The sequence below is a fragment of the Takifugu flavidus genome, chromosome 7, assembly GCF_003711565.1.
Source record: "Takifugu flavidus isolate HTHZ2018 chromosome 7, ASM371156v2, whole genome shotgun sequence".
NCBI classification, from domain to species: domain Eukaryota; kingdom Metazoa; phylum Chordata; class Actinopteri; order Tetraodontiformes; family Tetraodontidae; genus Takifugu; species Takifugu flavidus.
This window is the reverse complement of record NC_079526.1, coordinates 5,614,226-5,638,089: the sequence shown is the minus strand read 5'-3', so window position 1 is coordinate 5,638,089 and position 23,864 is coordinate 5,614,226. Positions and strand designations below refer to the sequence as shown.

Genomic DNA, 23,864 nt, shown 5'->3' with positions numbered 1-23,864 from the left:
TGCAAGTGTAGCGGATTTTTCTGATTGTTCCATTTCCATTTAAATAGCGGACTCCCCCCCCCCCCCCCCGCCCCCCCCTTCTGTGCACAAACAAACACACTGTTGTGTTTCACACTGTGGTAAAACCTAGAAATGAGTCATCATCAGCAGCACGGGTGCATGTTGAGGTCATGATTCCTGGTCACCGATGTAATGTTAGCAAACATTTACTAGTGCTGCTTTGTGCCGAAGCTTTAACCCCAGAATTCCCACAGCAGGAAGAGGAGGATTTCATTTCTGCTCAGATGAATTCAAAATGAACACAATAGCGCTGGTCAGGTGGTCACCAGGTTATGATTATGTGTGTGTGTGTGTGTGTGTGTGTGTGTGTGGGGGGGGGGGGGGGGGGGGTGGGGGGGGACTGTGATTGATTTGGGACTGCTCTGATCGATCACTCGCCACACTTAGCTTAGCTGTTGATCCCTGAACACTCTTCCACGTGTACTCTAGTGACGCTAGTGTAGCTGCAGCTACGCTACCTGGTAGAGTGTAGCGACGAATCAGGTAATTAATTATTGAAAATCCTTTCTGCTTTTGGGGGCTTTAAACTTTTCATTCAATACACCAAACGCCTGCACAGCCACTTCCTCTGCTCTTGCTGTGGACGTGAATGCATCCTTGCACCGTCTATTAGTCCATCTGTAGCTGTGGCTGCTGGAGCCAGTCACAGGTGGTGGCCAGGAGAAGAGTCTTCATTACCTGACACGCACGTACGTGGACTGTGTGAGCAAACCGGTGCACAACTCTGTGCACAACCAGACCAGAGTGAGTGTGTGTGAACCACAGAGGTCAGCTGTGCCCTCCTCCTCTGTCATACACTGCTCTGGTGCAACACGTGCGTGCCTATTAAACACTTGTTTTAGCCCGTCTCTCATTATCTGCGTCTGTCCGCTCCATCCACCCTTTACATTAACATCCCATCAGCAACAGCACAGAAAAAAGACCACTTACATGGGGAATTATAGTGCTTTCTATGCTTGAATTCATGCTGGGATGTGTGTTCTCAGAATGCTTGGCGGATTTTGTCATGCACACACGCACACACACACACACACATCATTTTATCTCACATTCCTATCTTTATGAGGACTCTCATCGATAAATGCTTTAACCAGGTCTCTTACTTAACCCTAGATATCCAAACTAACTCCTAACTCTGACCTCAGACCAAGTCTTAACCCTCAAACAATGCTTTTTTAGTTGTGGAGACCGCCAAAGCTGCCCCAATTTGCAAAAATGTCTCGACTTTGCAAGTATTCTGTTACTCCACATGGAGCAAATACAAAGAAACAAACACACACACACGCATGTAAACGCTAGCAGAGCTAGGGGCACCTCAGACAGTGGAGGATGAGTCCTAATTGGGTCTCAGTTTGGCGTGACCTTCATTATTTTGACAGAGGGGATCAGAGGGAGACGCCTGAGGTTATCTGCTCTCCAGCTCCCCAAAACTCCCTTTCCTCTCCATATCAAACTGGCCGGCCCGGCAGCGCAGGAGGCATCTGCGAGCAGTCATTAGCTGCCTCCCTAATCTTGGCTAATAGGGCTACAGCCTCCTGTTCCTTGTTCATGCCCTGGCTGTTGAGCTAAAAAAGTAACAGGACATTCCAAAACCCCAGCCAGCTCCGATTTACCAATAAGTGCGTTTCCATGCGCAACTAAGTTGAAAAACACTTCTCGCTCAATTGGCGTGTATCATTTATGCAAGCAAAAAAAATTGTAATGGGTGGATTTAAGCTAGCTCCTCCTTCCCAGGTGGCGATTTGCACTGTTTTACTTTGTTGTTCTTGGGACGCACCAGTCACACCAATCCATGCGTTGCCATGGCTCGCTAGGTTCCTACCGGTTTGCTACCATACAGCAGAGTGGTTCTGAATGACTCAGTGGAACGCTTCTGTTTCCAGGTCAGTAGAATCAAAGTGAAATGTAGAAGCAAACAGGCCAGCTTGGCATCCATCGCCTTAACACTGAGCTGTCTGGGGTTGGGAGTTCCATTCTGTTCAGCCTTCTCTGGGCCAATTTTCATCAAGCTGAGGCATTTCTGTGCATTTTACGCTGTGGGGTTGCTCAGGAGTTGAGTTTGGCACCTAAGTTCCTGAGAAAGGAACTTTTAATGCTTTTGGACAGTTTAATGCTCCAGACTTTATGGGAACACTTTAGGGGCGGCCCCTTCCTGTTCCAACATCAACAGCAGGGCACAAAGCATGGTCCATAAAGACATGGATGATGGAAGAAGCCGACTGTCCTGTCTGATCTCAGCCTGATACAAGAGCTTTGGGATGAATTAGAGTGAAGACTGTCAGTCAGGCCTTCTAGTCCAACATCATTGTCTGACCCCATATGTGGGCCTCTGGAAGAATGGACAAAAATGCCCCAAAACACGCTCCTAAACCTTGAAGCCTCCCAGTAGAGCTGAAGCTGTTATAGCTGCAAAGGGTGGGTCCATATCACATCAAACCCTATGGCTTAAGAACGGCACGTCACTGAAGTTCAATTGTGTGAAGGCACACAGGAGAATTCTGATACACCTGATGACAGAAGACAAGCATAGATCAGAGGGAAGAGGAGGAAAGCAGTTTTTCTGTAAACAAATAACTTGATGAACCCATTTGCTTGATGCCTTTTTAGGCAGGAGTTGAGGCTCCTGGGGGGGCGGTTGGCTTGTCCTGGATGTAACTAGGAAGCAGGGGGCCCGCCCTCCACTGTGCGATAAGCTATAGAAACACTTTGCATATATTTATTGCCGAGTTGCCAGGGGAGCAACCGCGGGGGCGGCGTTTCAACGGGATAGTAGATTACTGCTCCGCTAAACTGCGTGCCCAAGACTACGCTCACGTGCTGCAAACACTGTTAAACCCCAACACGAGGAAATCACTCTCTTTCTTCCCCACAAACATCTCGCTGAATGCGGCGCGTCAAGGTCACAATTGCGCACCCGGCACATTTGAGAGGCCAATCCCGCAATCACGCTTCCTGATTACGCCGTTTAATCTCAATCAGGGGGCTCAGACAGGACACCTTCTCGGACGGCCCATCGCCGCACGTTGCAGCAATCAAGGCATTTGTCACCCCGCGCGGTGCAGCACAAACGACTTTAATTTTGCAGATATTTCTCCTTAAACCAGACTGCCTGCTGCAGAAGCCGCTCAAGATTAATGGCGCTGGTTTAAATGCAGGCTGAAATTAGCATTGTAAATGAATTCTTAAGATGTAGATTTTCCATGTGCCATTGATGGATGTCTGTTCTCAGTCCCCTCTGTTTGCTGATAGACCCCCCCCCCCCCCCTTCACCAACCAGGTTTGAGTTTGAACTTAGCTTTATTAATTCTGACCACCTGAGTGCTCTCCACGCCGGTGTTCCGCCCAGGCAGCTATCGCCTCGTCTGGAACACCGGCGGCTTAGGCTACTCATCAGCCCACTGCTGCACGGCTCGGCGGGCCTCCCGGGACATCATCTCTTTGCGTTGGCTGCCGGATAAATGAGGTGTTTGCTTTCTTTGGCAGAGCTGTGCTTTTCATAAGGTCAGCGAGGGAGGTTTCCCCGGGGAAAAGGAGCTCCATCGATGCGATTCGGAACTCTGGAAGTTCTGAATGTGTTAGCCTTTTAGGTTATCCTGCTGTTTATTTATTGTTGGGGTTTTTTTAACGGTTCATCGTAAACACAGTTGAAAACAACTCTTGAATTTATCCGAACTTCCTTGCTTATTCCCAAACCCCGATGCCCTGTGGTGGTTTGCAGCTTTCTGTCTACAGCTGCTCCCCACTTCTTGTTTATGCCCAACAAGCTACAGCCAGACGCTCCACATATCCAGACAGCTCTGATGTTCGTGGTGCGGTTCGCCACTGAGCAATTAGCAGTCAAGCTGTGTGCGCTTCAGGTGTTCTTCAGACAATAGGAACAGAAAAACTCACCCAGTCGCGTTGCACGCTGATTTGGACAGGAAGTTATTTCTTTAGACCGCCCACCCCGTCTTCACTGCCCAAGAGGCCGGAATATGAAGTTTACCTGGAAATGCTTGCAAATACATGCACGAGATAACGATTTTCACGTGATCACATCATCCTGTTTAAGGTATATTTAGTACCAAGCAGATAACTTCCAATTAATTCCCCTGGGTGATCATTTCCTTTGCAGCTGCTAGCCAATTAAACCACTTCACAACATGACAGAGCAGCGAGGAGGAAAAAAATCCTCTGCTTCCCGGAGCTATGTCGGGTATCCTGGTGCCCCAAAATAACAAACGACATGTCACTGTCCCCCAAAACAAAGCTGTATTCCAAAAATAGCTCTACTTCAGCAGAAGCTGATGGATGAGCTCACATTTCGGTTTCTGACTGATCTGGCAGACACTGAATCTTCTTGACAGTTTCTAAATTCTTTATCTTTATAGTTTGATATCACTTACACATGCGTGGATTTGAGTGTTTTTAGGGTGGGGAAAGAGCAAAATGGTGAGTGCATTATCTCATCCTGGCTGGTGAAGTGTTTCTCCACTTCACAAGGAGTAAAACGAGTGATGTGTGCGGGGGGAACGCTCCCTAAATGGTCTGTGCGGACAGATCGGACCACAAAACTCCTCCCAGAGAAGACAGGTGGGACTGAGCGTTCCCTGACGCCACAGAAGCACAGAGTAAGGCCGCCCAGACGTTCCCTCGCACATCTGCCGTCCTCAGCAGATTTCCCTCCCTAAACTGGTGTTTTACTGTCTCTTTTCCCTGGCTCCTCCCTGCATCAGCCCTCCAGTAATCCATTTATCCACCGCTCCACATTTCCTCCTCTTTCCGCTCCTTTCAATTAAACCCTCCGGCTGATGCTTCACCTCACAGAGCTCCCGCCGGCCCCGCGTTGCTGTGCGAGGAGGCGCGTTCTGAATAATCGGCAGGTGTTTGTTTTCCCTGGCATAGTAAACACCGCGTGATGACTTAAATCGGCCCCGCCTGGACCCCCTTCCTCCGTGAGAGAGGAGCCTCAATGTTCCATTCGTGCCCGTCTCCTCTTGCTTGTACTGGACTGTTGACACTTGCTTGTTCTAACCCTTTTCCCCACTCAGTTATCTCTCTTGGTCTGCAAGTGTAGCAAGTCCTTTTATGACTGTTAGAGCTCCTGGTTCTGTACATCCAAGCCCACACAGTTGATACCATTTCAGCTGATTCACCCAGAGAACCCAGACTCATTTCCCACTTAAGGATATTAACTGTTTCCTTTGCTTTTGTATTCAACGCTGCTGTTTTGGAGATGTCACTTCCTGTCCAAGTCACATGACTGTCAGCTGATCACCACACCAGGAGGTTTAGCATAAGTTCTATAGGGAGTTAACAAGTAAAGGTGAAACATAAGGGCACGTTTTGGCCATTCATTGTGTTTGTGACACTTTTATGGGTAGATGTTAATAAGACTCATCATGTAATCTGATTACATCAAAACAGATTACTGCTATTGGTGTAAACCAAAGATTAGCAGCAATTTCTGGGAGAAAAACCAAGACACTGCAATCATTCTACAATGATTTGGATCATCCTCACTTCCTGCATACGAAAGCAAGCAAACAAGCAACAAACAAAAAAACCACAATAAGAGCGGAGCTGCAACCTTAAACCTCCATCTGTCACTCAGTTGATTCGTATTCGACTCGCTGCTCTGCACCACCGCTCACACACTTCATTTCCACCATCTACTCCTCAGAGAAGCGGCTCCCCACAGGGCGCTTCACGCCGCTACGCAGACGCCTCCCCCGCCAGGCGGCATCAGACATTTCTCAGACCTGTACATGTCAGAGTGGAAGAAACAAACAGCTACGCCATATGCTGTTTGAGTTTTGTTAACATATTTGTAGAAGAAAAGCAGCAAGTGAAGCGATAACGTGAACCGAAACCACCTGACTCGTGTGTGCTGGTGTGCCGCCAGGAGTCGGGCGAGAACACCCGTTTCTGTCTGTAAACGGAGGAGTGGAAACGGAGCCAACATAAATCCTGGAACAAACTGGAAACAAAGCGCAAGAGTCCGGCTGGAAGGGTCCGGGGAGAGCGTGGCTTTGCAAAGCCTCCACGTCGAAATGCTGCTGCTGTGGTCGAGAGCGGCTCCGTAGCCAGAAATTAGCAAATAAAAGTGTTGTTTTGTGTTTTTTAAAATACAAAAACCGCACACAAAATCCTTGAGGGAGGTGAAATCAAGTGCAGCCAACAACAGCTCCCAACCTGAACGCTGCATAATGAATCTTTCCACAGGATTTGTTCTATTGTTACAACACGTCACGAGAGGAGACGGAATAACAAGATGAACAGATAACGCCAGGAAGACACGAGCAGTTTTAATATGCAAGGATCTGGTGACACAACTTACAGATGTGAGCCTGGAACGTGGTGAAAAAAATACATTTCTCTCAAATTAGTGCCGGGAGGGAAAAAGTTAGATGGGGGTAAACGAGGAGGCTGAGGTTGTAGCTGGACGAGACCGTTTAATTGGACTGCTGTCCGTGTCCCAGAACACAGCAGGGGGATTGATTTATTGACTCAAGCGTGTCCAACTCAGCTGTGATAGGTGGTGATGTGGCCCTATTCCAGTTTCTTAGGTTTGGATCTTTTCCCAGATGACCACACGATCAACAAACTAACTGGCCCACAGCAAACGGCTAGCACGAGTGGTGAAGGTTAGCCGGCAGCTCCCCACTGGCTCCGGCATGCGTCACAGCCTTTCCAGCACCGTCTACTTCTTCTTCTTCTTCTTCTGGTCTTTGGATCCAACGCTGGTTTTGGTCAGGTTGGGGTTTAGTTTATGCAGGCTTAGTTTGACTGTCTTTCAGTCTGACTTTATTTGCTTAATTTAGGTCAGATTTTGAGTTGCACTTTAACTTTGAGATTTTCTCACGTAAATGTGCCCTTCCTGCTAATGTGCTAAACAGCGATAAATGTAGCGAACACATGAGAGTGTGTCTCCTTAGGACTGCCTGCTGAATATATTGCATTAAGCAAGCCTTTTTTTGGGGGGGATAAAAAGAATTTTGCGCATTTCTTGCCATTTTTGAAGTCTCTTATAATGTAAGTCAATTCTCCCTGGACCCGCTCATGGGAAGGTCATCCATTCTTTTATCACCTTGGGATGCAGAAGTTTGGAATTTATTATACTTGGGGTTTAATCAAAAAGCAATTTCACAGCTTCGGCTAGTTTAAAATGCAGCTTTGCCGCTTTTGACAAATACAGGGGGAAAAGATCAGCAGCTCTTCGCTGATTACAGCCAGATTCTTTCTATTTTTATCACTTGTAAGGATTTATCATTTGTGTCTCTGCTAAAACGCTAAATCTCTGATCCCCCCCCCCCCCCCCCACACACACACAGATGCACGTGGTCCTCCTCCAGCTAGCATCTGTGTCAGGTTACCAGGGTTACAGCCACGTTGTTGCTGACACCAAAGAGATGCGACCTTCCACGTGGTCAACATATTTACATGCGCTCGCGAGTGGTTCTGCAGATGCAGCTGGTCTCGAGTCGGCGTTTGAGCAAGACACACACGCACAGCTGTCACACGGAAAACACAGTCGCGCTCCTGCAACTGAATATCAAACCGGCTCTCCTCAATGGTTCAGACTGCTCTAAAGATGCTAATGTACCTCGAGATGCTAGCTGATCGCACTGCGTCAAGGTCCTGATGGACACTGGAAAGCCTCAGCCGTCCCGCTTATCAGACATTTCATAAAAACAAGGAAATAGACTCTCGCTGAGCTGACAGGAAAGAATAAGCGATTAAAAACGAAACCCGGGAGTTTTGCGCTGCGTGCCGGGAAAAGGCGAGATCGCAGGGTGAGCGGCAGACAGTGCTCGAACAGTTGGTTCCGCTGACAGGACGGCATCCATCAGAGCCTGATGAGCGACAGCAGGCTCCCAGAGAGACAGAGAGGGAACAGTCGGCACAAACACACATGGACTCACGCATTTACCAGAATGCTGGAAGTACTCTAGTATTAGCTTTAGTAGTAGCATCAGAAGCACTGGCGGTCGTCCAGTGTTTGTAGCCACTGCACGCAGCTCCGCTCTGTATTTCCACCACAGTGGTAATATAGCAGGGCTGCTAAGAGCCTCCGGCTGTGTGTGCTCGTGATGAGATGTGCAATTAGCTAAAGCAGCCTGACAAACTGCTGCAGGTGCAGAGACGGGTTTACGGGCCATTCCAGCCTCCCCAATTCTGCTTCATCACACATTCGATCTTTATCTCTATCTGAAGGCCACGAGCTGCATCTGAAGCCTCTGCACAGATGCTTTTCCCTCTAATGGTCTCATTTTCGAACTCATATTAAATCTGTCAAGGTGGGCCCGGGCGGTGACCGCAGCAGTGAGGATGTAGGAGGGACCTCAGCTTGATGATCCAGAGGCTTTTGCTTCAGGACTCCAGGTGGAAGAGGTGGAGGTTAGAATCACCAATCAGGCTAAATGAGCACCTCGATTTATTCATGAAGTGACGCCTGGAGGGTCTCTGGGAGTCACACAGAGAGAGGATGTGTAGAAGATGCCGGGGTTCCTGTGCGTGGGTTTAAAGGGGTCTGAGTCTGCCAGGACAGATTTCAGAGATCAGCAGGACAGAAAGATGCACAGAAAGAGAGAGAGAGAGACTAGCATGAAGATGTAAGATCCCTGAAGTAATAAACTAAAATGTGTCAAGTTTCACTCTTCCATCTCCAGAGAGCCGCTCCCAGGTCATTTATTGGCGGATGCAAAGACAATATTCAATGTAGCGGCATGCCGGCTACAATTCTCTGCTTGTGAGGTGACCTGGAGACATTTTGTCCAAGATCCTCTAAAGAGCACGATCAATCTCGATTTTTTTAGCTCTGTCCTCCTCTCTCTTCCTCCCTTTCATGCCACTCTTCAGGTCTCCTCATTCTCTCGCTCGCATTGATTTCAAGGCTGCGTTTGATCCTCCATAAAGCCTGTGTATCCTGTGTTCCTGCGCTGAGTAATTACGGCGCGGACTGAAGGAGGTTACATCGGCATACCAGGACTCCTTCTCTCTGATATTTAAATGGGCTGCTGGATCCGCGTTTGTCATCAGCTCAGCTGTGCATGTGTGTGTGTGTGTGTGTGTGTGCGTGCGTGTGTCTACGTGGCGCCTAATCTCTGATTTAGAGTATCACACAGGAAAGGTATTAACATCGGCTGGGTGAGAAATTAGAAACGTGGATGATTAATTCCCAGCAAAAGAAATTGAAGGGTGCTTCCCCGCCGTCCCCCTTTGTTGCAGGAAGTGGATCCGCGTGCGCGATGTGACTGACGGGGGCTGCTCCGCGCCGCCATTGTCATGAATAATCAGCAGCCTTCGGGGAGATCCGCGCTGCCGTCGGACCATCAGATAAGCCCCAGAAAGGCGGCAGAAAAGCATCACTGCGCAGGATTAGCAAACAAATGCAGAAATTAGCAAAGTTTTCTTTTTGGATTTGTGCTGATACCTTCCTAAATCGGGGCGACAGAGCCGATGTTGACATATCGGGAGGTTCGAGTGCCTTCTCATCGTGGTAGAAAAGCTACCTGCTGCCGTTCTCCCACTGTAAAGCAGGTTAATTTGCTCCCAATAAAGGACTAAATGGCTTTATTATTTTACCTCCAGATTGGAGCCCCTTCATTTTGCTCCCTGCCTTCCTTTCTGAGGGCTGACTCAGCCGACTCGGCCGGCTGTAATTTTGCCTATTTAAGTGTTGGGCCGCCGGTGCTAATCTGTTTCATTACATTAACTCAGGCGATGAGAATCGGGAAGAGGGTGCTGAAAGCACAGCGTAGTCCCTTCCCCCCGTCGACTCGCCGGGGAAGCTGCTCACTGATGTTCAGAAAACACCCTTGCGGATGTTGGAAAGGAGGATTGCGCGGACGGATTGCGATCAGAACGCGGTTTTGGCTGCAGGGGAGGCGGCGGAGATCCAAGAGAAGTCAATTTCTGATCAGGACGCTGCGGAGCCGGGCTGATCAAAGGTCTGCCTGATGCAGTCTGGCCTCTTTGTTCTCGTCTTGAGGGACGGGGGAAGCAGAGGGAAGGGGGGGGGGGGGGGAGGCTGTGGATGCTCCAGTTCTCCTGGGTGGTGTATGAGGAGCACGGATCCAGGAGCAGTAAACAGCAGAGCCGCAGCACAACAAGCTGAGAATATACACAGCTGATGCTCGCCGCTTCCTCTCCGCCTCTGAGAGAGGCCTGCCAGCGCCAGGAAGATGATCACTGGGCTCCAGACTGAGTCCGAGGATTGTTCCTAATTATTTTATGCCGCCGTTTCAACCGTCTGCTGAAATCCAATTATCAGGTCCTCTGTGTAGCGTACAAGATCGGAGAAACGACAAGGGGAGGGGCCGATTGGAAGGGCTGAGCGAGCATAACGGCAGGGAAAACAGTGTTAAACAGGTGCTTAGAAACAGGGTTATTTTGAACGGGGGAGGCTGGGGCCTTAACAGCCAGCACGGAAGGAATTAAAAAGCAGGAGGAGATTTTATTCTAAAGGTTTGAGAATGTATGTGCAGCCTCCACCCTAAACACTTGGCAGTCTCTCTGCAGCGTTGCACCAACGCCCTGACCTCTGCACCTGCGGAGGAGGACCCGCGTTCTCGTTTCTGCCCTCTTTGACAGCGCGCATTTAACATGCCGATAGGGCCGCCGCCTTCTCAAAGCAGCGTGCGATGAGAACATTGATAATGCTCTGGTGTCCTTCATAAATGCAGTAACACGGGCGGAACCAAACCAAGAACTCCAACACACCATCGAGAATCGACAGTATCAACTAACACCTTCCTCTTCCCCATAATTAACACCAGTCTGTTATCACAGTCTACCGCGCTTCCTACGAGGTACATTCTCAGGTGTTGGAGGGTAGCAAGCAATAATTTGCTTCATTAAATTTGCTAAATTAAAATAAGTTGTGTTTTGCTTCATAAAAAGCTGCTTTTGCACTGGTGGTGTTGCTGACGAGGGCCACACTCTCTAATTGATACACGAACAGCCTCCAGCGGCTTTAAAAAGTAGGTCTGACGTGGCTGATTGAGTGGCTGGGATGGATTTAAAGGCTACAACCCGACGATGCAACAATGCAAGAAAGGAAGCTTGGTCCTCAGCTCCTGTGTGTGTAAAGAATGCTAAACTCGAAACTTTTGTGTTCTTTGGGGAAGGATGAGCAGCAACAGTGTCAGAGTGTAAAGAAGCACATTGTTGATTAAGAGCCACAGCCCTGACAGGCTGTAAGCTAACGTCTGCAGACTTGGCTGCAGGGGTGTGACCCACGCCGCCTGTTTTAAATTGATCCCTTTGGTGGCTAGCTGACTAACTCTTAATGACACAGCAGAAAACAGCCTAAAACTAACAATCGAGCGCACCCCAAAGTGAACTGCGCCCCTCTGTGTGGGCTCAATTTGTGTTTGGCCGCCCCAAGTTGATTTACCGGTGTGCCTTCACGCGCCCTCTGCACATTTGGCCCACTCCAATTCACATTTCCTCAGATTTGCTGCTGAATCTAGATTTAGGTAGCCCCTAAGTTCCCGAACAGAGCTGGGACCAGGGCAGAGGCCAAATAAATAAGTAAGTAAACCTTGGCCCGAGGCAGAATCATCAGTTATGACGGCAGCAAATGACCGTGCGTGAGAATCGATGCACCTCGGGGATGCCGGTCCCTCTCTATCAGAGAGCAGCGGCTCAGGCTGAAGGACTGACAGCGCTAAAGCTGGAAGCTGCTAGCGTGCATGCAGCCTCTCCTGTCACGTGCCAGTTGGGCCGCTGCTTATTCAACGTCTCCACACTTCCACAACCTCACGCCTCTCCTCACACCTCCCAATTTGCACCTTGTCTCCCCCACACCCCCGTTTTCACAACCCTTTATCCGTTCTGGGTTCATAATTTAATAAGAGCAGAGGAAGCTGGAAGCTGCCAGGGCCCTCAGCACATTTGCCTTTTCTCTCCCTTTGCTTCTCGCCCTCAGCGCTCCCTTTCAGCACTTGCTTTGAGTGATTTCATCCCCTTTTCATTCTCGCTCTTTCTCCCTGCGTCACCGTGTCTTACGTGCTCTTTCCTCTTGGCTTTATATGTTTATCTTATGCAATCGGGCCTCTCTTCTCGTCTGTGCTTCCCCATTTTCGAGTGATCTTGCTCCCGACAGCAGCGGCGAGGCAAGCTTGATGATTCTTTACGATGAACACTCCTCTCTTAAATAAACCCTGCTGGGGCCTGTCATCACGCTGTGAACCATGAATAATGTCTCCACGCTCGTGTTTGTGCGAGTGTGTGTGGTTTCAAGCGTATTGATCATGAAACACAACAGAGACGACGCTCATACATCTTAACGTGCTCCGCGCACTCGTACCTGTCCACAGGCGAAGCACCTGGATGAGATAAACACTCAGAGTCTGCAAAACGAAAAAAAATAAATAGGATGAGCATCCCCTTTGGGTTGAGGAGGAAAAATGATGTCTTTTGACCCGTCTATGGGCATAAGAAGGCCCTGTTGCTAACGGAAGGTAACGCTCAGAAACCTTATTTGCGTCCCCCTGCTGATGAACGTGCTCTGGATTTCAGACTATAGAATTCATGTTGGCTTCATGTTAGGCCCCCGGGTAGGTTGAGCAGTTACCATCACCATGGCAACTGCCGTGTATGCCATTTAATGTCCGGAAGTGGCTGGCTTCCTCTGTTTCCTGCAGTTATCGCCTCTGACGCTGAAGTTTTAAGCGTCATATTACTAATGAGCGAATATTGGAATTAAATCTGACCCTTTCGAATCATCCAGACCTCCTCACAGTTTGAGGGACGTGCCCTGGACGGGTCGCAGGTTCTTCCCCACCAACTCGCCACGTTGAAAAGCTTCTCGGAGTGATTGTTCGGTGTCAGAGAGCCGCTATATTACGCCGCGGAAGCTCCCGGCGCCGCTCAGAAAATGATCGGTCATTGAGGTGTGTTTTCAGTGGATCTGTGAGGAGGTCGATTTTTTTCCCCCACCTATCTCCTAAAAAACCCCAGCTCGCCGTCGACAGCGCGTGCGGCGCTATCGCCCCGATCTATAGCCCGCCGTATTCAATCATGCGGGGTGATGGGGTGCAGGGCTGATGGGGCCCATTTACCAACTGGCTCCCAGGTCTTTGACCCGCCATGATTCACCATCCCCGCACCGGTGACTTTGATTAACCGAGGAGGATTTACAGCTGGCAGCCGGCGGCATCTGTATCTGATACTGTACATTCACCCAGAGAGGGGGGGGGTGTTGGGGTGGTAGTTGGGGGGTAGAGGAATAGAGAGGTATAGAGCAGACAAAAGGAGGAACGGGGAGCGGAGATTGAAGAGGTGTCTCGCTGACTTCCCGGAGAAATCCGTCCCTTTCTCAGCCCTGCTGTTCCCAACCTGATAGAATCCTTTCAGCACATCTGTGCACAGCTGTCGGCCGTGTGACGCGGCTGTGGGGAGAGAGAGACGCGAAACCTGTCTCCAGCCGGTCTCCTGTGTGCTTCTGATTGCACTCAGTGATTTTCCCCTCTTATTTTATTTATTTTTGTTTCTGCAAGGGGAGAAAGGAACGACATGATTTTGGTTTTCGTGCCGATTTTAAGAACCACACGCGAGCCAGATCTCTGCGTCTTTTAATGCCACTCTGGTGCTTCCGGTGCTGTCAGGGATCGTTACGAATCCGTCTGGGACAGTCGGGCATCACTGTCATGTAAACATGCCAAGAAAGATTAAAAATCTCTCCAACATATATCTGATATATTATTCAGTTCTATTCCTCTCTGAGGAGTTGCACACTGTTATGACAGATTTATTTCTTTTCAAAGCTGAGTCAAAAACCTTCAGGAGAGAAACATAAAAAGGCTTTTTTCCCTCTTGGTTAGGGTTTGTCTCCAAACTTTGCTTTTCCTGGTAATGTTTTTCTTCTCTTTTATATTAATATCTGGGTGTTCGCTCTCTCATAGACATTTCTACTGTCCTCCCTTTTATAGATAGATATTCTCTGTTAGCCAACAGGTCACCTGAAACCCAATTTACAGGTCCTGGCAAAGGTTCTTGGCAACGCTCTCGGACCGTCTGGTTCTGGTCTCTTAGGGAGTTGGAGAAGCCTCCCAGTTTCATGTTGGGACTCTTTCTTTCTGCCATGCTCCAGTTGGACGTGTCTCCATTAGGGCACCTCTTTATTCGGACCGCTTGTTTGTGAAGTGCCAGGACCGTCCCGGGCGTCACACGACCTCTGTCGTAATTGTCTCTTCTGCGACGGTTTAATTAAAATGTCAGAGTCAAGAGTTCCTCTTGAATCCTCGTAACCTCTGAGCGGTCCCTTCAGTTCCTTCTACGGTTTATTTTAGTTTATCGTGTGTGCTCTCTTTTAGCAGCTCTGACCTCTTAGAAAATAAACTCATAGCACCACACGGAGACCTCGCTGTCAGGACAGAGGCCCCGACAGAAATGGAAAAGATTTTTTTTAATTTAATCTGCCAGTAGCTGATAATATACACCGGCTATAATCAGCGAAATTCACTTTAGGACACTTGAGTTTGTGGCAACGGATTCAACAATAGAATAATTAGAATAGCATTTCTGGATCCAGCTTAGCAGCTTTTCCTTGCTTCCACTCATCACAAAGAATATTGTTGGAATTAGTGTAACAATTGTCGCTCTCGTTCAACTTACAGCGGGTTTAAGAACGATTTGTCTTTCTCCTAAACCCAGCTCCGACATATGTGGCTGGAATATTCACCTCTCTGCCTTTTTATGCCTTTTTCCCCCTTTTCTTTTCCCGATACCACATTTACATTCCATTTGAAAACAGGCCATTGGTCAAGGGGACCTTGATGTGCTCGGAACACATTTAACATTTGCCACCGTGTAAAGTGGCTTTGCTGGCTGGCAAATGAGATGTCTCAGATGTTTGAAAATTGCCTTGGCCTCCTTCCGTCATATAAAAATGCTTTCCCCTTCCTCATTCGGAGCAGCCCATAGCTTTCCTCATCTTTCCCCTTCAACTTTTCCGTCTCCACTTTTCGTTTATTTGGTCTATTTACAGTCACATATAAAGCGCATTGAGCCAGGACGGCCTGATAAGTCCAGATCCAGGGTGCTGACCTGCCTTGGCTGCAGGTTGGTCAAAGGAATAAAGGAGACCTGTGTGGCTTTCAGCTGTAAGTAATGGGTTTCTATATAGCTCTGAGCAGCCCTGCAGCATATTTCACTCTGCACCCTCAACGGCGTCACCTCCACCGTGCCGTGTTTGCTATCTGGACTTTACTCTCTGGACCATTGTGCCAATTCAAAAAAGGAGACTTTAAGGAGAAAAGCATCCCAACATGCCGTGGCAAATGAAAGGCGCTTGCTGTAAAGGTATTTGCATGCTTACAGGCTGCCCACAAACACTCCGCGGTAATTGACAGCGGCACTTTTCCTCTCCATAGCTGATAACCAGGAACAAGCACATCCAAGTCTCATCCGCCCTTCTTCATTCTCCCGATCCCTTTATTCCGCTCTGCCTGACTCCTGATTAAGTGAACCTTAAAACGAAAAGAATGATTGACTCCTCGCCCATGCGTAACGCAGCTTATCAATAATAATTTGCATGTTTATGGCTGCTTTCAGAATAATAATAAGTATTCAGCGTTTCACATGAGAGAAAAATCCCCCCATTGCTGTCACAAGGAAGCCGGTAAGACATTAGGGCTGTCACACACGAGCTGTGCAGGGTCGCAGAAAACAGCCGAGTGTGTCCTCACTTTGGCACTGGTGTTCTCACTAACGAGCGTTTTCATTTGAACGACCAGGTGTGTGTGTGCGGGAGGGGGGGTGCATTTCACTAGGGAGGTGAGGACGCAGGTCCAAAAGGTCATATCAGACTTTGTTTGAAGTTTAGAATTGTGTTCAGGTGGGTTGGCATTACGTCATTGAGAGTCCTCACAAATATAGTAGCACAAACATGTGTCTTAGAATGAAAACTGCCCCCCACCCCGTAAGCCCGCAATGTTCATTTGTATCGCCAGAGGCTTAAATGCTTAAATGCACGCTGCAAATCTCATTTTCACATTGCAGCCTTGATTACGAAGAAGACGATTGCAGGACTTCTTCACTCATAAGCGGAATCTTCTTTAGCTTCTTACGCAACAGCAGGCGAAATATAACGGCTCCGGTGAGCATAAACGTATATGGAAAAGGGAGATAATGCGTGTGTACAAAGACGCTTCAGACGAATGGCTGTTGGAATGCTACAAATACGATTATGGGATTATAACGGACGCGTCGGTCTTCGCCTGGCTCTCCCATCATAGTTTTGTGGGTTCTCCGTTGGTACTTTGGGTCGTTAGACAGCCAATCACAGGCGGGGGAAGCTGCGCTGTCCCAACCCTCATCATCCTAAGCGTTCTGTACCTCTCGAACCTGCACACGTCACCACCATCAGAGGGTTACTGCTTCAGGGTTTGCGGTGCTGTTCGGCGTCCGATGGCCGTGCAGTGGCGGCTGGACTGTAGTTCCCTTAATCACACAGAGTTTTCTAATTTAGATGCCTCTGTGCTCATGTCACCCATCAAAAACAGATGAACCCAGGGAGGTGCACTCGGAACGGGAACGACTCTCCAGAGCCGTTTGTGTATGACACGGCGTGACAGGACCCCCGCCAACGCCTTAATAATGTCCTCCGGGGGAAAACTGTCTTTTGTCATTTGAAAGGGAGCATCATTCTTCAGTCTATACATCATTCTTCACCAACTCGCAGGCCTGGATATGGCGAACTCCTCTGTGGAATCAGCGCCATTGTGTGCATGACTGCGTGCACGTGTGTGGTGGGTACAGGGGCCGCGTGCCACCACAGACAAGAGGCTGACATGATTAATGAGCCTCGTCAGTCAAGCCGCGCGGATTACAGAGCAGATTACAACCCCAATGTGATATTTTTACTTTAAAAAAGCTCCTGTTTATCCACCATTTATTCATGAAAGGTGAGTTTGGGAGATGTTAAGAAGTGAGGGAAGAAATTTTGTCTCTGTCTGCACGTCTGACAGGCTGGATCTGACGTGCAGACATCTGCCTGGATCTGTGTGGCTGGCATTACCCTCCCAGCAGGTGGGGGGGTGTAATGCCGAGTTGCATTCGGGGACTGGTGTAATAAACGGCGCTAAATGCGAGACGTCGATGAAGATTTCCCGTTGGTAAAATCCAGCTTAGCCCAGTTATTTTTGCTGTGCCTGTCAAGTGTTCCAGTCTAACAAGGGTGATATAATGAGCCCCCCCCCCCCCCCCCTTCTGTACGGTGGTAAATTGGAAACGGGACGCAGGGGGGTTGCAGGGGGTTGCCAGACTCAGCCGAAATTAAGCCGTGTGGGACCGCACGATAAAGATTGAAGGTTACAAAAGGTCAGTCCTGCACATTTGATGACGGCTGACATCACCGCCGAAGAGTTCTGAGCAGCGACGGACATTGAGATAGGGGAGACAGCTTCTGATGAACGCAGAGGGCAGAGTAGAGCCTGGAATGAAGTGACAGCCTTTCAATTTCTAAAGGTTCATCCAAAAAAAGCTTTTAATTTCTCGTCATGTCAAATCCATCATTTCTGTGAAGCGCATAATTGACAAGCTTGTTTTTCCTGCTACAACGTCTGCAAACAAAATACAAATATTTGATGAGCAAAGCTTTCAATAAATCTGTTACTTGGCTTCAGGCTAAAACAACATTTACTGCACTTTTGCACCGATTGAGGTAAATAGCTTTTTTTTCTCCCAGCTCCCATCGTGCTGCAAAGACTGATTTTTCTTCTCTGCTCGAAGTTATTCTTATTATTATTATTTTAAAATAGATTTTACATGTCTTTGAGGAGGCCAGATGCCCGGCAGTGTTCTTGTTCAATTCAACTTTATTTATAAAGCATCTGTGACAATCAAGACCGTCTCCAGGGCCTCATAGAAACCTGAGCCAGACCCTTGAAACAGTGGCAACAGGAAAAACTCCCTTTTAACAGGAAGAAACCCTGAGCAGGAGCAGGCACAAGTTGACCAACACACTTCATCAAATCATAAAGTAGGCTGATCACAAATGTCAGCATATATTTAAAGTCAGTTGTGAAAATGAGGCAATACTCCGGTTTTTAGTGTCAAACTGAAAATCAGCCAAATAAAGGACCTGATCCGTCAGTTCACTTCATGTCGAGCTCTTTTGTTAGTTATATTTTCCGTCCGCCTCTGAAGAACTCAGAAGCCTCACGAAGACGACAGTCGCGGCACAACGGGGTGTTTTGTATGAGGTCATTGTTTGTGTCCTTGGTGGTCCCACTGAGACGGAGTCAACCTGCGCTGTTGTAACTGACACTGGCTATCTGTGTCCTGCATCTCTAACAACCCTTACACACACACACACACACACACACACACACACACACAGACTCTTGCAGCCACAATTTCCTCTCCTCCCCTGAGATGCCACATTCATTATTTACACCCAGGGTTTCTCCGGCTCCTTTGCAGGGGTCAGCCTGTGCCGTCCGACTGTCTGTCGCTTTAATTCTTGTAAACACACACACACACACACACACACACACACACACACACACACGTATCAAACGCAACCAAAGGATGTGCGGTTCTGCCTATTTTTCTTATTTAGAGCCTGACATGTTTGCCAAAAACATGTCGGATACCAGCAGGAATTCAGGTGAAAATTAAGTGTTTGTCTGCAAAACGGGTGGAAATTCCCCGACTGCCTAAATAAATGAACTCCACCTGCAGGCACGCCACAGACAGCTCCCGTCAGCGTGGCGCTGGAATAGACAGGTTTTTGTTTTTTTGTTGTTGCAACACACGCTTTGATTGTTCCCTCTCCTCCACTGATATTTCCTCTTGAATTAAGAAAGGAGCGCACCAACGGCTCCATCACAGGACATTTGAATTCTGTGCTTGCTGGTGTCTTTATCGCTTTCGATTGCATCAGTCGTACTTTTCTGGGCTCGCAGCTGAAGTGGAATCCCCTGGTAATCCCAAACCACATTCATGAATAAACACCCTTTTATTGCCAAGGCAACCTGTCTCTCTCTATATATAGTATATATATTATATTGATGGCAGCACTTATGTCTCCAGGTTGTTGTTTTTATGTTGACGAGCATTTGAAGATGATTTAAATGGTTGTTGTTGTTTTTTTTTATCAAAACCTTGACGTGTTACTACTCGTGGCTCCATAGATATGCACGCCAGGTGGTTCCTCAGAGCAGGGGTGTAAGAGAGCATCTGTGACCATCAAACAACCTGGGAAAGTTGCCAGTTTACTTCAGTCAGTCTGGCTTTTTTTCTTTTCGCCTAATTTCTCCCAAGTGCATTCCGGAAGAGGCTGCAGCTGCACCGTATCCTCCTTTTTAAACAATCTGCTGGCATTTCCCGCTACGTTTACCGGCGAAGTCATTTGCGCTCGTAATTCTGCTGCTGCCCCCGAGTCCTCCGGACACCTTCATCGTGCCAGCAACAGGAAAGGCTTCTGCTGAAAATAAAAGACTCCAGATAGGAAAACAGCGTGCACTGTGTCATCCGCATGCATGTTCCAGAGCCAGGATGATGCATTGTTCTCCGTTTTGCCTGGTAACTCACGTCGCCGCCCTCTCTCCTCCTCCGTGTCTCCAGGTGCAGCAGGATGAGAGGAGAACCGCCTGCGCGTAGCTTCCTGCTGGCCCTCCTTCTGCTTCAGACGACGGGCTGCGGTGAGTCCTCATCACCCTCTGGGCAGCCACATCACTGACCTGACACAAACAGCACAGTTGGGGTTAATGATAAACCAAAGAGCTTTGTTTTTCATCTCTTTACTGGTTAAAAGTGTAATTAAAAGTCTAATTGGTGCAAGAGTTATTCTGTCACATGGCCAGATGTGTGAAAAATGTGGAATTAAACTGCGATGGAAGTCAGTGCTGAATAAAATAGAACTGCTTGGAGCTAAAGCAGAGCAGCAGAGGGGCCGGGTGATGTGAGGGAAAGCTAATCCAGCATGTCTCCAAATTAGCATTTGAAGTTGTGGAATATTTTCATCCAAAAGATTTAAATCGTGAGTCCAGTTTTATCTGACAGTGCTCAAAAGGGGATCAAGTCTCCCATTATAATCTGCCGTCAGGTGTTGATTGAGATGCTGTGGGTTTATTTGATGATGAATCTTAATAAATCAGTCCACCCCTTTGTGGTTTCTATCAGTATTTATAGCTCCCGCACTTGGCAGACCTTCAGAGCGGAGCTATCTGGCTCCAGATCTGCTTTTATCTGCTGATAATTATCCAACTGTGCTTCAGGGGGGGGAAAGGCAACGACACGATGTAAAGAAGTTTAAAACAAATCTACAAAGGTCACATGCATCCTCTGTGAAGGATTGAAGGAGGGATGACTTTGATATTTTATCAAATCTCCAAGATATTTCTTTCCAAGCGGATATTTGCGGAGCTCATTAAAACGAGGTTTGCTTTCACTGGGAAAGTCCAAGTTTAGGATCTTAATTTTAATCTTCTCATTATATGTCATCCATGTCGCCCAGGCTCGGAAGGGAGACCTGACATTTTACTTTTGTTTGCACATCTGCACCGCGGACTTTATTGAACTCTTAATTTTACTGGAAGAAAGGCAGCAGATCATGTCACAGGGGTTATGAAACGGCGCCAGCGTGGGCTTAAATGTCATACAGTGACTTACGCCGCTTGTCTAACGTCACATTTTTCGGTTTGTGTGTGACTGCTTCAGTGCTCAACATCCTCCCGATGCTCTTTTAGAGGGGTTATCGGTGTTTTGCAGAGAGTGTATTTACACTGCCGAGTATTTACCTTTTCTATACTGTTCTGCTAAATATCTGGATGTGTGTGTGTGTGTGTTTAATGGGCTGCTCTGGGTTCTTTTGTTGCTGTTTTGTGTGGAGGTTTAAAAAAAATTGGCACAAAGGTCTTTGTGCGACTGTGGGCTCAGATTCCCATGCAGAAAGATGATGAAAACAGTGCCAACGGCTCTCTAAGTGTATGTGTGCGCGCGCGCGTGTGTGTGAGTGAGCGAGAGTGTGTGTGTGTGTGTGCGTGTGTGTGTGTGTGTGTGTGTGTGTGTGTGTGTGTGTGTGTACAATATATTTGTGTGGAAAAAAAGCCTCAGGTTACATCTGCAATGTAGATCATAGAGCCAGCTTACTAAACTAAATAAACACACACACACACGCATCTCATCTTGCTCCAGATTCGGAGGCGTTCCGGTCTGCAGGGTGTTGACCTCCTCCGTTGCTTCTCTCTCCATTCTTACATTTAAGGAAAGAGTGAGTGGAGGGTTCAGATGCCAGCTGCTGTTTGCAGCTGCAGCTCGGCCCCTCACACTCAGCTTTGAACACATTCATTTTGAGATGCTGTTGAGGTGCGTTCATGCTCTTCCTGAGATGATATGCTGTTCAAAGTTCTGCTCAAATTCCTGGATCTAACCCGTGATTTAGATTGGCCCCCAGACTCTCACAGATTTGTGGCTTTTTTAGGTCTTTCATACCTATTATCTTACAGATGATTACTATAGAACTGCTATAATATACTGTAAATACTATATGAGATGAACTTGCTAAACATATGATTTTATTTACATTTTGTCAAAGTACTTTTCTACTCTACTAAGCTCTTAAATAATGAGCACTAAACTGCGTGAGCAAACTGAAGAATTGCCATTAGTGGGCGTGTTGCGGGGGTCTACTGGGAGTGTATTTCTAACAGGTGCTAAAGTGGTGTGGACCGCCCTATTTAAATGAGGATTTCACATGTGCTGCCGGCTGTCGCCATGGAGATACACCAAAAAAAGCTACTCTGGGAGACGCTGGCACTACTGTAGCTGTGATGGTGCACTGGAACATCCAGACGCAAGAAAATGTGTTGCTGAAATGAGTTTTTCCATCAGAGACGCGGATCCTTTTTGTGACCGGCTCCATATCAGCCCAGAGGTCATTCAGCAGCTCAGACCATTGCTGGACAGACGATATGTCTCTGCTATTTTTGATTCTGACAGTCCGGAAGAGAAGATTCCCTCTTTCCGCCGTCTCTGCCTCCTTCCTGCCACGATGACCGCAGCCATTTGGGGGTCCTGTTTGTGCCAGCTCACACCTGCCTTTCAAACGTGCTAAATAGAGACGCGCCACCGCCCGCTTTCAGGTTGGATCATCGCATTGCGGCCACTAGATGATCACATTTGCGTTGCGCTGGATCAACTTGGCGCCGCAAAGGCGAGCAACAAGGAAACAACAGGGCAAACTTCCCAAACTTCCCAAAGACTCTTCCAAGTCTGCTGGTGGGAGAGAGCAGGAGAGAGAGACCTGCTAGCCTGTGTGTGGTGTGTGTGGGTGTGTGTGTGTGTGGGTGTGTGTCTTTGAGTGTTGCTGTTGGGCCGTTGGGGTGCCACACTGCAGAGAAACACGGACCAGTAATCAAACGCAGCAGATACAGATGAAGTCGGTCCTCCTTCATTCAATTTACATTACACGGTACACAGCCTCAGATCTGTTCTTTTGAAGAGGCCACCCCGGAACCAAGATCTGTGTGTGTGTGTGAGTGTGTGTGTCTGTGTGTGTTGTGTGTGTGTGTCGGTTCAGTCCTGTTTCCCTTATTTTCTTTCCATGTGTGGCGCCTCTGTTGCCATGGTTATCATCTCCAGACTTGACGTGAGCAGCTTCATCGTGTCTCTGTTGTGTTAAACCGAAGCGTATCGGCGTTCAAGAGCAGCCAGGATCCACCCCCCGACACACACACACCCACCCCACCCACCCCCTTAATGCTCCATTTGCCCCTGTGTGTTGTTTTGCTAAAGGGAGGCGTTTCTCAGCATCCCACAACAAAGCATGACAAAAAGATCTCACGCCGTTTCGTCAGACTCCACACAAAAAGACGAGCCGCCGCTGGTGCGCCCGTCCCGGGGTTATTAAGTGAGTCAAGTATCAAGTATGAGCAGACGGCTGACAAGTCTTTGATGTTTTGTTCACTTGTTGATTCAGCTGATTAAAGGGAAACTTGCTGATCCTAAAAGCTTTGGGAAACATGCTTGTATGATTTGATTAGACTGTGTTTCATGCTCCTTTAGTCCAACAGAAGATCACCCACCATTATAATCTCTACATTAATCTTTACTATCCCATCATGTATATAATGTAATTAAGGACTATAAAGTTTCCAGTTTCCAAACCTCTAAAAACGTGCTCAAGCTTTAAAGTGCAATTTTCACGCGCCGACTCACTAAAACCCAAACTCACAAACGCCAGTTGAGCGCTCGATCAAGCTGTTTGTGTCACGTCAGATCTGATTTCTTAACACAGTCATCAGGTAAGCAACCCCGTGTCAGGCGGTTTATCTGTTATGAGTTATGGCACCAGTCCCGGGACACACCCGCGTGCATAATCAGCCGGTGTGCAGAAAACTGGAGCTGAGTGGGGACGGATGAACATTAGTTCCGGCAGCTTTGGACTTGTAGGCTGACGGGTGTTTGTGTGTGAAAAGTGATGACAAAGGAGTCTGAATCACGGGGGGAAACCCACTGCGGGCACTTCTGAAGGCAGGAGGGGGAGCGAGAGGAGGGGTTGGGAGGACAGAGGGGACGGGGGACTGTGTCCTCGTGGACGTGATGATGGTTACGGCCCTCATCGTGGGCCTGCGCCGCGCGAAGGTGCTGTAGCGGCGTTTGACGCTGCCAGAGAGGCGAGAGAAGCGCCACGGCAACGTCAACCAGGGGTGGGAGCCAAGACAGAGTCTGAGCCGGTCTGAGCAGGCCGTCTGGGCGGTCTCAGCGGATCCTTCGCTTCTCGGCGCCAGAGGTCAAAAGGTCAAATGCTTGCTTTTACCAGGCAAAAAAAACAAGACTTGAGTGGAGCGTTTTTGTGGAGGACAGTT

At 48.2% G+C, this 23,864-nt stretch overlaps 1 protein-coding gene across 2 annotated transcripts in view; it reads left to right on the top strand.

The window, feature by feature from the left end:
* The window catches only part of ncanb (neurocan b), a 94,830-nt gene that overhangs the window by 4,739 nt on the left and 66,227 nt on the right, over positions 1 to 23,864 (top strand). For both annotated transcript variants that reach the window (XM_057038377.1, XM_057038376.1), the window contains exon 2: positions 19,621 to 19,697. In XM_057038377.1, coding sequence (XP_056894357.1) covers positions 19,631 to 19,697 — 67 coding nt within the window. In that variant the 5' untranslated portion in view covers positions 19,621 to 19,630. The remainder of the gene's footprint in view (positions 1 to 19,620; positions 19,698 to 23,864) is intronic.